Source organism: Mytilus californianus, unplaced genomic scaffold, assembly GCF_021869535.1.
Source record: "Mytilus californianus isolate M0D057914Y unplaced genomic scaffold, xbMytCali1.0.p SCAF_15, whole genome shotgun sequence".
NCBI lineage: Eukaryota > Metazoa > Mollusca > Bivalvia > Mytilida > Mytilidae > Mytilus > Mytilus californianus.
In genome coordinates this window covers 21,327,247-21,340,995 of record NW_026262637.1, presented here as the reverse complement: position 1 = coordinate 21,340,995, position 13,749 = coordinate 21,327,247, and the positions used below count along the sequence as shown (strand labels likewise).

General features: G+C 29.9%; 1 protein-coding gene across 1 annotated transcript; it reads left to right on the top strand.

Moving 5' to 3' along the window:
- On the top strand, nt 1–13,050 carry LOC127725646 (peroxisomal targeting signal 2 receptor-like). Its single transcript, XM_052232747.1, has 9 exons — nt 1–173; nt 1,905–2,077; nt 3,950–3,985; nt 5,429–5,506; nt 7,396–7,504; nt 7,955–8,064; nt 9,946–10,059; nt 11,470–11,525; nt 12,644–13,050. Exons 1-9 carry the CDS (start codon nt 71–73, stop codon nt 12,810–12,812), a joined length of 948 nt encoding a protein of 315 aa, XP_052088707.1. The 5' UTR covers nt 1–70; the 3' UTR covers nt 12,813–13,050.
- The last annotated feature ends 699 nt before the right edge of the window (nt 13,051–13,749 follow it).

Sequence of the window (13,749 nt, the reverse complement as noted above, 5' to 3'; positions counted from 1 at the left end):
ATTATAGAGGTCAATATCTAGACCGAAAGGATTTTTTTCGGGATGTGTACTTTAGGTTAAAAAAATGTAAATGTCACTTCAAATTAAAGGAAGGCATGGATACTCTGTAGAATTTTCTCCATATTTTCAACATAGATTTGCATGTGCCTCATCACAATATTATGGAATTGCAGGCAAGCATTTTTTTATTTTTAAAAAAGATGGTATGGGAGGGGACTCCATGATATCTCGGCCTATAACAAAATCGGACTATAACAAACTCGGCCTATAACATAATCGGCCTCCCAAAATCGGACTATAACAAACTCGGACTATACCAAACTCAGACTACTAGAAGAATATATGTATATTGTTTGATTCTGTTTTTATTGGAAATTAATAATCAATACTTAATTTGAAATTAATAATGATTTACAATTTAATAATTAAATAATTTATTTTGAACATTTTAGAAGCGAGTAATATAAATGAGTTAACAAGATATGTATAAAAAGAAAATTAAGAATACATTCATTTAATAATGAAAATCTTAACCACTGATTTGTATTTCTGTATTATAATTTGTAATAATGTCCCTCTCAAAATAATTTATCATATGCATATCTTAATTGATTCAACTGGTAATATGACATCATGCCACGTGTATCGTTGACACCTTTTTAATCACCATAATTTAAACTAACAACTGACACGTGTACTTAATTGACACCTATTTAATCACCCAAGTGAGAACAAAACTACCTGTAATTATATGAAGGCCACCAATGGGTCTTCAATAGTATTATACCATCTTAAAATATATGAGAAGTCAACATAACCCGTGTCATGCAAACAACTGGTTTTAGAATAAATATGCTAAGTTTATTTTAATACATTTCTATACATTGTTTTTTCAAAAATATTTATCATAATCTCAAAATTCATATATAAGTTTTATATATCAAGTTTGTTTTTTATTAAAGTGAGAAAAAAAACCCACAAAACAATCTACTAATCGTAGTCCGAGTTTGTTCAATATATTTCCGCATATAAATAATGGTAGGCAGAGTTTGTTATAGTCCGAGTTTGTGATAGGCCGATTTTGTTTTAGTCCGAGTTATCCAGCAGCATGGGAGGGTATCGGATCGTTTGCCCTGGGTCCGTTCGCCCTGAGTCTGTTCGCCCATAGAGTCCGTTTTAAAAAATTTAAAAGTTTAATAAAAATTGTAAATTTCATAGATAAAAGCAAAATTGTAATTAACTTAAAGCAACCTCATACAGGCATGCACCGGAAAGTAATCGTCAAAAACTTTGATGGAATTCAGTATTTTTGAAGACAATCTAAAAACTAGACTTAAGTTTTACAGAGTTGTATGTAGACTGATTGCAATACCATCAATAGCACTAATTCCAACAAACACCAAAACAAATTCTCAAAATATGTATTATTATTCTTTTGCACTTTTCTTTGATATTTTTTTATTTACATTCCCTAGGCATGCAAACAGTACGTAATCTTCAATGTTATGAATTTGTAACTGTATACCAGAAGAAGAAGAAGGTGAAAAAAATTACACATTTTGTATAGATTATACCACAGGCACTTGTCTATGAAAAAAACAAAAACCTATATACTTTAGTATAACTATTAATGTACATGATGTACATGCATATAGGTATTTTTTTTTTTAAAGAGACAAGTGCCTGTGGATTATACAGAGAAAAAGCATCATACTAGTGTGAATAGAAGAAAAACTAAAAATTAACATGATTAAGGAATTTCAGTTCCCCATCTCAACATTTTTGAAGTAATATAAATATGGTATATTGTGAATCCTGTATTGCTGCAGAGGAATTTGTGTTCCCCTTTTAAGATCTTTTTTTCAATCCTTTTTTATTTTCATTTTTTCCTGTCTCAACTTTAGGGAATGGTACACTCTTTATCATAGACCAGACCCCAAATGGACTGGTTCCTACTGTAGTGTTTGACTGGAATGATGGCTTGTTTGATGTGACCTGGGCAGAGAATAATGAAAATGTACTTGTAACTGCATCTGGTGATGGTGGAATTGTTGTGTGGGATGCTTCACAACCAAGAGTAAGTTTACATACATGGCATTGTTGGAACCTGAAAACCGAATTCTTCACAACCAAAAGTTATTTTTAATATATAGTTGTATGTTTTAAAATCAAAAGTAAAAATACCTGTTGAAGTTAGTATGTACTCCTAATCAATTGCTGATAGTGAAAAACATTGTTTTAATTTTCATGACACAGAAGACATAAGCAATCATTCAGAAAAGATATTGCATTGATCCACAAGTTACTGTTTCTGAATGTCATGAATGTACAAAGTTCAAAGTTCTTTATTTTCAATTAAGGTCACCCAAAGGGACATAATGACAACAATACACATTACATTCTCATTCATAACACATACACATATAAACATGTACAAATTAACACACATTGTTGTTTTGTATGAAAACATTTGAAATATGAACAAGCTTAAGTGAAAAAAAAAACACATTGTCATGTTTGTAGAAAACTAAAAGTACAGTCAGGGGTACAACTTACAAGTATTTTTCATACCTGCCATCATGATTTTTGTCGAGCCTGCGACTTTTGTCGCAGAAAGCTCGACATAGGGATAGCGATCCGGCGGCGGCGGCGGCGGCTACGGCGGCGGCGGCGGCGGCGGCGTTAGCTAACTTCTTAAAAGCTTTATATTTTAGAAGATGGAAGACCTGGATGCTTCATACTTTGTATATGGATGCCTCATGTTACGAAGTTTCAGTCAGTCACATGTCCAATGTCCTTGACCTCATTTTCATGGTTCAGTGACTACTTGAAAAAAAAGTTCAGATTTTTTGTAATGTTAAATTCTCTCTTATTATAAGTAATAGGATAACTATATTTGGTATGTGCATACCTTGCAAGGTCCTCATGCCCGTCAGACAGTTTTCACTTGACCTCGACCTCATTTCATGGATCAGTGAACAAGGTTAAGTTTTCGTGGTCAAGTCCATATCTCAGATACTATAAGCAATAGGTCTAGTATATTCAGTGTATGGAAGGACTGTAAGGTGTACATGTCCAACTGGCAGGTGTCATCTGACCTTGACCTCATTTTCATGGTTCAGTGGTTATAGTTAAGTTTTTGTGTTTTGGTCTGTTTTTCTTATACTGTATGCAATAGGTCTACTATATTTGGTGTATGGAATGATTGTAAGGTGTACATGTCTAGCTGGCAGGTGTCATCTGACCTTGACCTCATTTTCATGGTTCAGTGGTCAAAGTTAAGTTTTTGAGTTTTGGTCTTTTTTTCTAATACTGCATGCAATAGGTCAGCTATATTTGGTGTATGGAATGATTGTAAGGTGTACATGTCTAGCTGGCAGGTGTCATCTTACCTTGACCTCATTTTCATGGTTCAGTGGTCAAAGTTAAGTTTTTGAGTTTTGGTCTTTTTTTCTAATACTATATGCAATAGTTCAACTATATTTGGTGTATGGAAATATTTTATGATCTATATGTCAGTCACGCAGGTTTTATTTGACCTTGACCTCATTTTCAAGGTTCATTGCTCAGTGTTAAGTTTTTGTGTTTTCGTCTGTTTTTCTTAAACTATAAGCAATAGGTCAACTATATTTGTTGTATGGAAGAATTGTTAGCTGTACATGCCTGCCTAGCATGGTTCATCTGACCTTGACCTCATTTTCATGGTTCATTGGTCAATGTTTAGTTTACTTGGTTAATGTTAAGTTTATGTGACAGTTGTAATAAAGCTTTATATTTAGGACTTTCAACATAATATCAATGATTAGTAAAGAAGGCGAGACATTTCAGCGTGTGCACTCTTGTTATTCTAGGTGCGTTTTATGCTAACTACTACTGTCATACGTTGATATATATTTTAATCAAATCATTCTTAAACTGAATATATGTTGAAGAATTTTTTCCATTGCAGGGTCCTATCAAAGCATACAAAGAACATACAAAAGAGGTAGTTACATTGGTTATAAAGTAATGAAATAAGTCTATAGAAATGATGAAAAATTGTGAACATATAAAATATAGACAAACAGAAATGTCAAGATATAAATAAAAGCAGATGTGTTGTAATAATCAATGAAAAACAATCCTAAAACAAAAGTTTCCAATAAACATTGATCCCCATAAGATCTTCAACATAGAACAAATATTTTTTATACAGGAAATGTTATCAGGGAAATGTAAAAGTTAATTACCACTGTACAAAACATATAGAATATCAGCAACTGAGCTGTCATAATTGTTATAAGCTCACGATGAGAACATGAAAAATAATTTTACACGAAAACTTATTACAGTAGTATGTCCTGTAAAGATAAAATAATGTTCATGAAAAAGAAAAGCGTACATGAAAGAGAAAATGGTACATGAAAAAAAATCATACATGGAAAAGCAAATAAAGGAGAAAATGATACATAATCATGATAATGATAAAAGAGAAAATGCTACATGAAAGAGAGAATTGTACATGGAATAGAAAAATATACATGAAATAGAAAATTGTACATGAAATAGAAAAATATACATGAAATAGAAAATTGTACATGAAATAGAAAACATACAGGGGCGTACAGTGACCTATAGTTGCTAATTTCTGTGTCATTTGGTCTCTTGTGAAGAGTTGTCTCATTGGCAATCATACCACATCTTCTTTTTTATATATGTGCATGAAATAGAAAATTGTACATGAAATAGAAAAACATACTTGTTAAACTTTTTTTAGACATCAATAACTTTGTCAAACCTTCAAGAAATGTTATTTAACTTCAACAAGGCTTCGACTACATGATCATAGACAGCATTCAAAGCAAAATTTTGAAATTATTGTTTTAATTTTTCTGTATTTTACTGATAAATAGACTTAGTATTTTTGCATTTAACATTTAGATACAATCTCAGGTTAAAGTTTTTAGACATGAATGTTTTTTTTTCCAATCTGCATAGAATTTTATGAAAGTTTGACAGAAGCTTCTTCATTATCACATGTATCGAGAGATAGGATCTTGAGCAAAGTTTTGAATTTTATTTTTTATGTCTGGGGCTTAAGTTTTTAAGACATCAACACTTTCTAACCTTAATAGAATTTTGTGAAACATTACCAGAAGCATATCTATGATTAGCTGAAGCAAACCATTGCAATTTAAGATAAAGATTCTTATCTTATCGTGCCTCCTCCTGTATACAGCACAAATTTCATGACTCCATGGGCAAATTAATGTGATATCATAGAATTGTGTATGCCATGGTTTTGCAATTATCTATTAACTGTGTTAAACTGTAATGTTAACCAGAATTGATGTACCTCATTGTCTTAAAAAAGGTGGTATAAATTGTAACTGTGTAATCCTTATACAATTTACCTTAATTAATATATATAGCTTGCCTTATTTTTTAGGTTTATTCAGTACATTGGAGTCAGACAAGAAATGAAAACTTTGTTTTAAGTGGCTCATGGGATAAACTTATTAAACTGGTGTGTATATTACAAGAATAGGCCTTGCAATTATTATGTACTTTGTGTTACAATACAATGAATATTGATGTTTATATGTTATAGCCCTACTTAATCTATACCATAAATTGACTTTAAAATTAACAACTATTTCACTTGTATATACTTGAATCATTGTCACAACTTACATGTATTTAGATTCACATTACCTTGCATGGAATATTTCATTGTTATTGATCTAGCCCTTTTCCTTCTGAAAAAAACTTGTAATTCATCATACATCTAACATTGTCTATCAAGGTTACACATAAATTTTCTCCTCATAGTAACTCTGCATTACACAATACCTGTATTAATGCATTGAAAGGGGAAGTTCTTAATTCAAAAATTAGTTTCAGAGTCTCTTTCATGATTCTTAATCTGAAAAGTACTAATGATAGTATTCAAATAATCAAAAAGTGCTTAAATAATAACGTTATTATATTTTAAGGAAGTATGGGAGAATAAAAGAATGATTGACACAAATTTTTTGTACTTTGCCAAAATGTAGTTTATATCATTTTATTTTCAAAAATCTAATAAAAATTATAGTCTACAATACGAAACCGAAAAATTGATTATACAATATAAATTTAAATTATCTGAGTTATCTCCCCTTATACGGCTCCAGTTAAACAAATTTTGCATCAATCAAAAAATATTCGTTATTTGTAAAATAGTTGTAATAATAGGATTAAAGTCCCATAATTTTCTTCATTTAGATGAAAAATCTTACAAATGAATTCATTCCTGCCTCAAAATTTGCTTATTTCATAAACTTTCAGGTAAGTAAAATTTTGAAATACAAATCAATAGGGGCTCGAAATTGGGATGCATTTCATCTCAGAGCTTTGGTGTAGGCAGAAATAACCAATTAATATATCATGGATACTTGTCTCTTAATGTCAAAGATGTTTTGTTACAATTTTTTTTTATTGTAGGAATATAAAAAATAAGTCTATCCTACTTCACAGATTGGATGTTACAGAAACACATGTAGATTATACAATTAATCACACCAAGATATAATTTGTTTACATATACATAGCTGTTGTGATGACCTTGTCAACAAAGTTGAAAACGAAGCAAGAATGTCTAAGATTAAAGATAAAATTTCTTGCATTTTCTTTTCTTAAATTCCATTAATTGCCAGTGTAATGAATAGAATAATTAATCCAAGAATTCAAAAGCAGAAAAATATTCAACTGGTGATCCAAAAACCTGTGTGGTTCACTATTTGATGAAAAATTTTGAACTACTAGGGAACATTTTACCGCAGACATTATAGCCCATTTTAGCACGGGATTAATCTGTTCACCTGTATTTTCGATAGCACATTTTATCTAAAACTTTATACCTGATTGAATAATACTCACCAAACAAAAACCATGAATAGTAATTTATGTGCATCTCAATCTAGACAAGAGAAAGAGAAGGAACAGTTCCTACTGCAATTTTATGAACAGTATTGTACAGGGGTATATCAAAAGCCCATTACGTACGGTCTCTATGATATAAATTCCAGCCTAAAACAGACTTGTAACATTTGTGTTTACCTTCAATCTTTTTAGTGCTGTATTTAAATGGACATGATATTTTTTAAACTGTGCTTTCTTGATTTTATTAAAATTTATTATTTTTTTTTAATGATTTCTGTCGTGTTCTGGGTGAAAAATCTTGCACTAGAATGGGCATTGGTCGTTTCACTTTTGGCTAAAATGGGTTAAAAATCTTGTGCTAAAATGGGTTATACTATATATATATATATTAGTACTTTCTCGTTCAAACATGTGACTTATTTTGCTAAAATGTCCTATCAATGCGTTAAAATTTCCTCCACCGGATATATATCATCTTTTCTTACTTTTCAGTGGGATATTAGTCAGACACAGTCACTTGCTACATTTTCAGGACATGAATATATTGTGTATTCTGTCAGATGGTCTCCTCATATCCCAGGATGCTTTGCTTCTGCTTCAGGTTTATATATTTATATCATAGATAGCATTAAGGTTACAAAAACAACATTAACAGAAAATAGTATGAAGGAAATTTTATAATTGTTGTTGAAATGTTATTGGAAGCTCATATTTCAATTGTGGTTCTCAGGATAAGACAATCAATGATGTATTTAAGTATCTTTCATTTTTATTTATTTTGAATTATTGCTTTAATAAGTTTAATAATTATAATAAAACTCTAACTATAACCTAATAAATGCTATATTCTAAATTGTCATTTCATTGAAAAAACAAATGGGTACCGGGTAAGTGGTATCTTCTTTTGGTACAACACAAATATAACCAGTGAAGTATAACTGAAATTGAACTAAGAGGCACAAAGTTAATTTTGAACAACTAAAAACAATAGTTCAAATATAATAGTATTTTCATTTTCTATTTTAGTTTAAAGATATTTATCTCTTTTCAGGAGATCAAACACTGAGAATATGGGATGTCAGAAAACCTGAATTTCCTTCAAATGTTATTCCTGCACACAATGCTGAAATTCTTACTTGTGATTGGTCAAAATATGATCAGGTAACAGCATTAGGAATTTGCCATAGATCTGGAACTCACCATAGATTTGAGTCCTACATATATATTGCTCCTATTTATGTTTTTAACGTGAGCCAGTCCATATATCATATATTGTTGATTAAATTGTTCTGTGACATCATGAATATTAACAGAGAAATGTTTTGAAAACGAATTCACAATTTTGTGCTGAACATTAAAATGTATTTACCAGTAAATATGATAGCATATTTTCAAGATGACAATATTATTCTACTCTCTATGTTTTCCACAATAGCGCAATTATATGTTAATGTTTTGAATAGTTTTGTGCCATTTTAATTAATCATTGATACATAGATATAGCTCTAAAATATATTTCATTTGTATGGTAAAATGAAACCTTTGGTTTTGTTCGAACACATTAACCTTCAGTGTGAGATAAAAAATAATTATATGTAGATAAGTTAACTGTTTGGTCATCATCCAAAAACTGTATGGACCTCATCTATGCTGGGGTCCCTTTACTCTTTTGGGGGAATAACAACCATTCAATAAACTGTCAAAAGGCCTTAATGATTTGTATCACAAAAAGTCTATATACCTATGACTAGAACTAATGTCTGGTTTTTTTTTTAACTTAGTGTTTAATAAACACAATGGACCTGTAAAATGGGACAAATATGGCTTAAAATACTCTTATACTGAAAAAAAGGTACTAAAAACATATCATCCTTTATTTAAATAGTTGCATGAAGGTTTAAAATAACAAAAAATGAAAATTACATTGTATTTCAACCAAAAAGTACATTTTATAGTCTTTTTTACTGTGATTATCTCCCTTATATTGGTCACACAGTAATTGTTGCTACATGTATTATTAAGTTTTCAGACAATAGATATAGGAAGATGTGGTATGAGTGCCAATGAGACAACTCTCCATCCAAGCTACAATTTATAAAAGTAAACCATTATAGGTCAAGGTACGACAAGACAAACCTTTAAAAGAACTTCAAATCTATTGAACAATTTTATGTTTATTTGGTTTAATTGTTCATAGTACATGTAGTTCCCAATTAAAACATGGAATTGGGTTGATATCTCAACTATGTCTAACCTGGTTTTCCATACAGTATTTCATCTAGTTTTAAGGAAGCACTACAGTCTGATTCACGATAAGATAAGGTGATTGCATTGTAAGTTCCATAATTTATGACATTTTAAGGTAGATGACCTACTTTAAAAACCAAACTAAAGCTGACTGAACTAGGATTTGTTTTTAAGGATGTACTTAGGTGAAATTAAAAAAATCTAGAATTTTAAAATTGATACTATAAGTCAGAAGAGCATTAGTTAAGGAACAAAATAAGCTAAAAGATATTGATAGGTTATGGAGCTACTTTTCGAGATATTTCTTTTTTTTAAAATGGCGGGAAACGGCTGACTCTGACTTTTACCTTATATTTGCATTGGTATTATTTGGGTCTCAAATCGAAAGAAAAGAAATCTAGAATCTGCTTAAATTTTGGTAAATGACCTATTATGAGCTTTTGAAGTCTTATATGAAAAGAAAATTGGGTGTTATGGGGCAAAATGTTTTACCCTGTATGGTAGGGAAAAAACCAAGGAGTCCGAACATCTGACAAAAATTCCTAAACCTCACCTAAGTACATCCTTAAAACAGTTAGACAAGTTCAATGTTTCAGAATGTAAAGCATTCTGTGTAATATTTTCAAAACCTTCAGTAGCATATTGTGATTTTACCCACAATCCATTTGATACTGAAATGGCTACTTGGTACGGATAGTTTCAATTTTTCTGTCTGGTGTATTAATATTTTTCTGCACTTACTGTATCTATATCAAGAACTATCCATTTAAGACTTTATTTTCTTTGTTTCATCAGAATATAGTATTTACTGGTAGTGTAGATTGTTTGATAAAAGGTTGGGACATTAGAAACTCAAGAGGACCAATCTGTGAATTACGTGGACACCAGTATGCGGTTAGAAGGATTAAGGTAAATTTCTATTTATTTTCATTTTTTATGTGGATAATGGACATTTATATTACAACATTCAACTTGTGGTTAAGATCCTATTTATATGTGAATGCATGATTCATTACCCATTTAATAGTACTGTAGTAGATCAGTCTCCAAAACACATTAATACTTATGTTGTGATATGATAAGGGCCACCAAAAAGCTGAAGGGTTTTAAGAATAACTACTTTTGTTATTACGGTATTATGTACTTAGAATAATTGCTCAGACAATAATCAAAATTGGTCCCAGATATTTTATGTAGACATAAAAGTACTCTCAAATTTTAAGACTATTCCCACATTTTGTTTCACTTTAAAAGCATGAATAAAAGCTTTTTGATTTCAAATTTGTAATATTTGACATATCATAAGTCTTATGACTATTTGAACAAGAGAGCCTAAATATATTTTTTTTATATTTCATTGGGTTTATTTTTCAATCATCGTCTTTCAGCTGTTTCGAATAAAATGGAATATAGTTGAATTTTTCAGTTTTGCTTCCACTTAATCTACCCGGTATACTATTTGTTTACACCTATTTGTACATTAAAAGTTGACTTATCATTATTTTTTCAGACTTCTCCATTCAGTAAAAAATTGTTGCTGTCCTGTTCATATGATTTTACTGTATTTTTTAGACTTTTTGGTTTTGCTAAGTTTTTTTGCTGTCATGTTTATATGATTTTATTGTATTTTTCAGACTTCTCCATTTATTAAAGATTTGTTGCTGTCCTGTTCATATGATTTTACTGTATTTTTTCATACTTTCTCCATTTAGTAAAGATTTGTTGCTGTCCTGTTCATATAATTTTACTGTATTTTTTCAGACTTCTATTTGAAGTAAAGATTTGTTGCTGTCCTGCTCATATGATTTTACTGTATTTTTCAGACTTCTCCATTTAGTAAAGATTTGTTGCTGTCCTGCTCATATGATTTTACAATATTTTTCAGACTTCTGTGTTTAGTAAAGATTTGTTGCGGTCCTGTTCATATGATTTTACTGTATTTTTCAGATTTCTGCATTTAGTAAAGATTTGTTACTGTCCTGTTCATATGATTTTACTGTATTTTTCAGACTTCTCCCTTTAGTAAAGATTTGTTGCTGTCCTGTTCATATGATTTTACTGTAGTTTTCAGACTTCCCTGTTTAGTAAAGATTTGTTGTTGTCCTGTTCATATGATTTTACTGTATTTTTCAGACTTCTCCCTTTAGTAAAGATTTGTTACTGTCCTGTTCATATGATTTTACTGTATTTTTCAGACTTCCCCCTTTAGTAAAGATTTGTTACTGTCAAGTTCATATGATTTTACTGTTGTTTTCAGACTTCCCCCTTTAGTAAAGATTTGTTACTGTCAAGTTCATATGATTTTACTGTTGTTTTCAGACTTCCCCCTTTAGTAAAGATTTGTTGCTGTCCTGTTCATATGATTTTACTGTCAGGTAAGAAATCCTTTTTTATGTTGAATAGTTGCAATATTCTTCCTACAAGAGACCAAATATTTCACAAAAAGCAGATTATGCCAAAATAATTATGTGTTACATGTATCTATATAACTAATCCTTTTGGATTATAATTAATTTTTTTTAAACTTGTTTACCCATTGTGGAACATAGTTATAGATGTAATTATGATCTAATATATATAATGGTAAAATTTTCTTATTTAAGATTTAAAATTATCTTATATAAGATTCACTTGATGAACTCTTTTGTGACAAAAAATTAGGAGGTGTTGATGTATATCATTTCTCTTGGCAAATATCCATTTTGTTTGGTGTAATTTCACCTCTGAGGAATACAGCTTTGCACATAATAAACCTCTGTTTATTTGAAATGAAAGCCTTCATTTAGCAAAATGTATTGTAAATTTATTCTGAAGTGTCAAGGTTAGAGATCCAAAGTAGTGTTTATGTATTTAAAAACTTAGAAATATATATATATAATTCAATATCAGAGATTGCCTAACAATGTAATTTAAACACACTATTTAGTATGTAAATATTAGAATGTTTAAAATAATTACAAAACAATAAAAAAATAATTCAATATCAAATATATAATTATAGGGTAGTAGTTGCTCTGATAATCATTATTTTTGTAAAAAGTTTTCATTAAAACCTGAAATTAGTGTTTGAATGACTGTGAAAGTGTAAATCTTGCATTCTGTATTATATTTTATGGTTAAAATGGATCAATAAAAAATCCTCAAAATAGTTTGAATTGCATTAACTTTTGTACTAGTGAGGAGTAAAATAACAAAAATACCAAACTCCAAGGAAATCCAAGGAAACTCCAGGGAAAATCCAAAATGGAGATGTTTACCTTTTTCTTCTTTTTTTATTACGCAGAGTGACCTTATGATTATTGGCTTTTATAATGAATTGTGTTTCATACTTTCTATTAAAGTTCTAAACTAATTTCATTGTTTGCTTTCCTATGTTCTAAGATAGAACAATATAATGCTTGACATATATAAAATAAACATGTGTCAATTGTTGAAGACCATATGTTGGCCTGTTTAATTCTATTTTAACAAGTAATATTTTGTTTATTTTCAGGACATGGGAGATAACTCACTCTGCACCTTTAGAGACAATTGAACACCATACAGAATTTGTTTACGGCATAGACCATAATTTACATAATCCAGGACAGATAGTGGATTGTGGTTGGGATGAAATGATCAAAGTTTATAATACCAAATCATTATTGTCAGGTGTTAGATAACACTGAGACAAATGATAGTAATTTAACATGCAGAATGAATGAGAAACAGTGTTATTGAAAGTGTGTATTCAGTTAGTCTGTACTTAAGTTCTAGTCCATTGTATAAATGAAGTTGAATGTCATTGGTACAACACAAGAAACTTTATTATTTATAATGAAACAAATTTTTATAAAAACTGTATGCTAAACAGAAATTATTCTTTTTTTTCGAAAATGCAATAAAATTGTTTATACACTATGAAGATATTGATTTGCTTTTCAAGTATTTATTATTTATAGTTTTTTCTTTAGAGAATTTAAACAAATTATGTAAGTAAATAGTCAGTTGAGTGATGTTTTGGAAGTTTATGTGTTTTCAGAAAAAAAAAACCTATGTAATGGCTTCCAGGCATTGATGAAAATTTTATGTAAAATTATTCAAATCAGTGAAATTTGAATACAGTATGCAAAAGAAAAAATAGGAACACTTTAATTTAGCTCACCTGGCCTTTAAGGCCATATGAGCTTTTGCCATCACTTGTCATAATTCAGCCATCTGTTGTCGTAAACTTGAAAATAAAATGTTCTCCTTTATAACTACAGGGCCAAATGTAACCAAAACTTACCCGAATGTTTCTCAGGGTACCTAAAATTGAAAAAAAATAACCGGGATTTTGATCCATCAACAAACTTGGCTGCTTACTAAAAATAGAACACAGCGGTAAAATACAGTTGTTGGTTTCTATCTTATAATCCAAAGCTGTTTGAGCAAATCTGACTGGTTATCTCCTAGGGAATTTTCTGAAACCATTTTGTAGTTATTGCTCCTGAAATGTCAATTTTTTGCAAATTCACAGATTTTGGTTACTATCTTGAAACTATAACAGGTAGAGAGAAATTTTAACAGTAAAAATGACCGGAACAATAATATCTACAAATAAGTTAACTTGGCAGAAAT

Bases quoted from the DNA above. Each gene is read 5' to 3' on its own strand.
- LOC127725646 (XM_052232747.1), top strand. From the start codon at position 71: ATGTCACTTCAAATTAAAGGAAGGCATGGATACTCTGTAGAATTTTCT. The intron at 174-1,904 runs GCAAGCATTTTT...TCTCAACTTTAG, and splicing joins ACAATATTATGGAATTGCAG to GGAATGGTACACTCTTTATC. The intron at 2,078-3,949 runs GTAAGTTTACAT...TTTCCATTGCAG, and splicing joins GGGATGCTTCACAACCAAGA to GGTCCTATCAAAGCATACAA.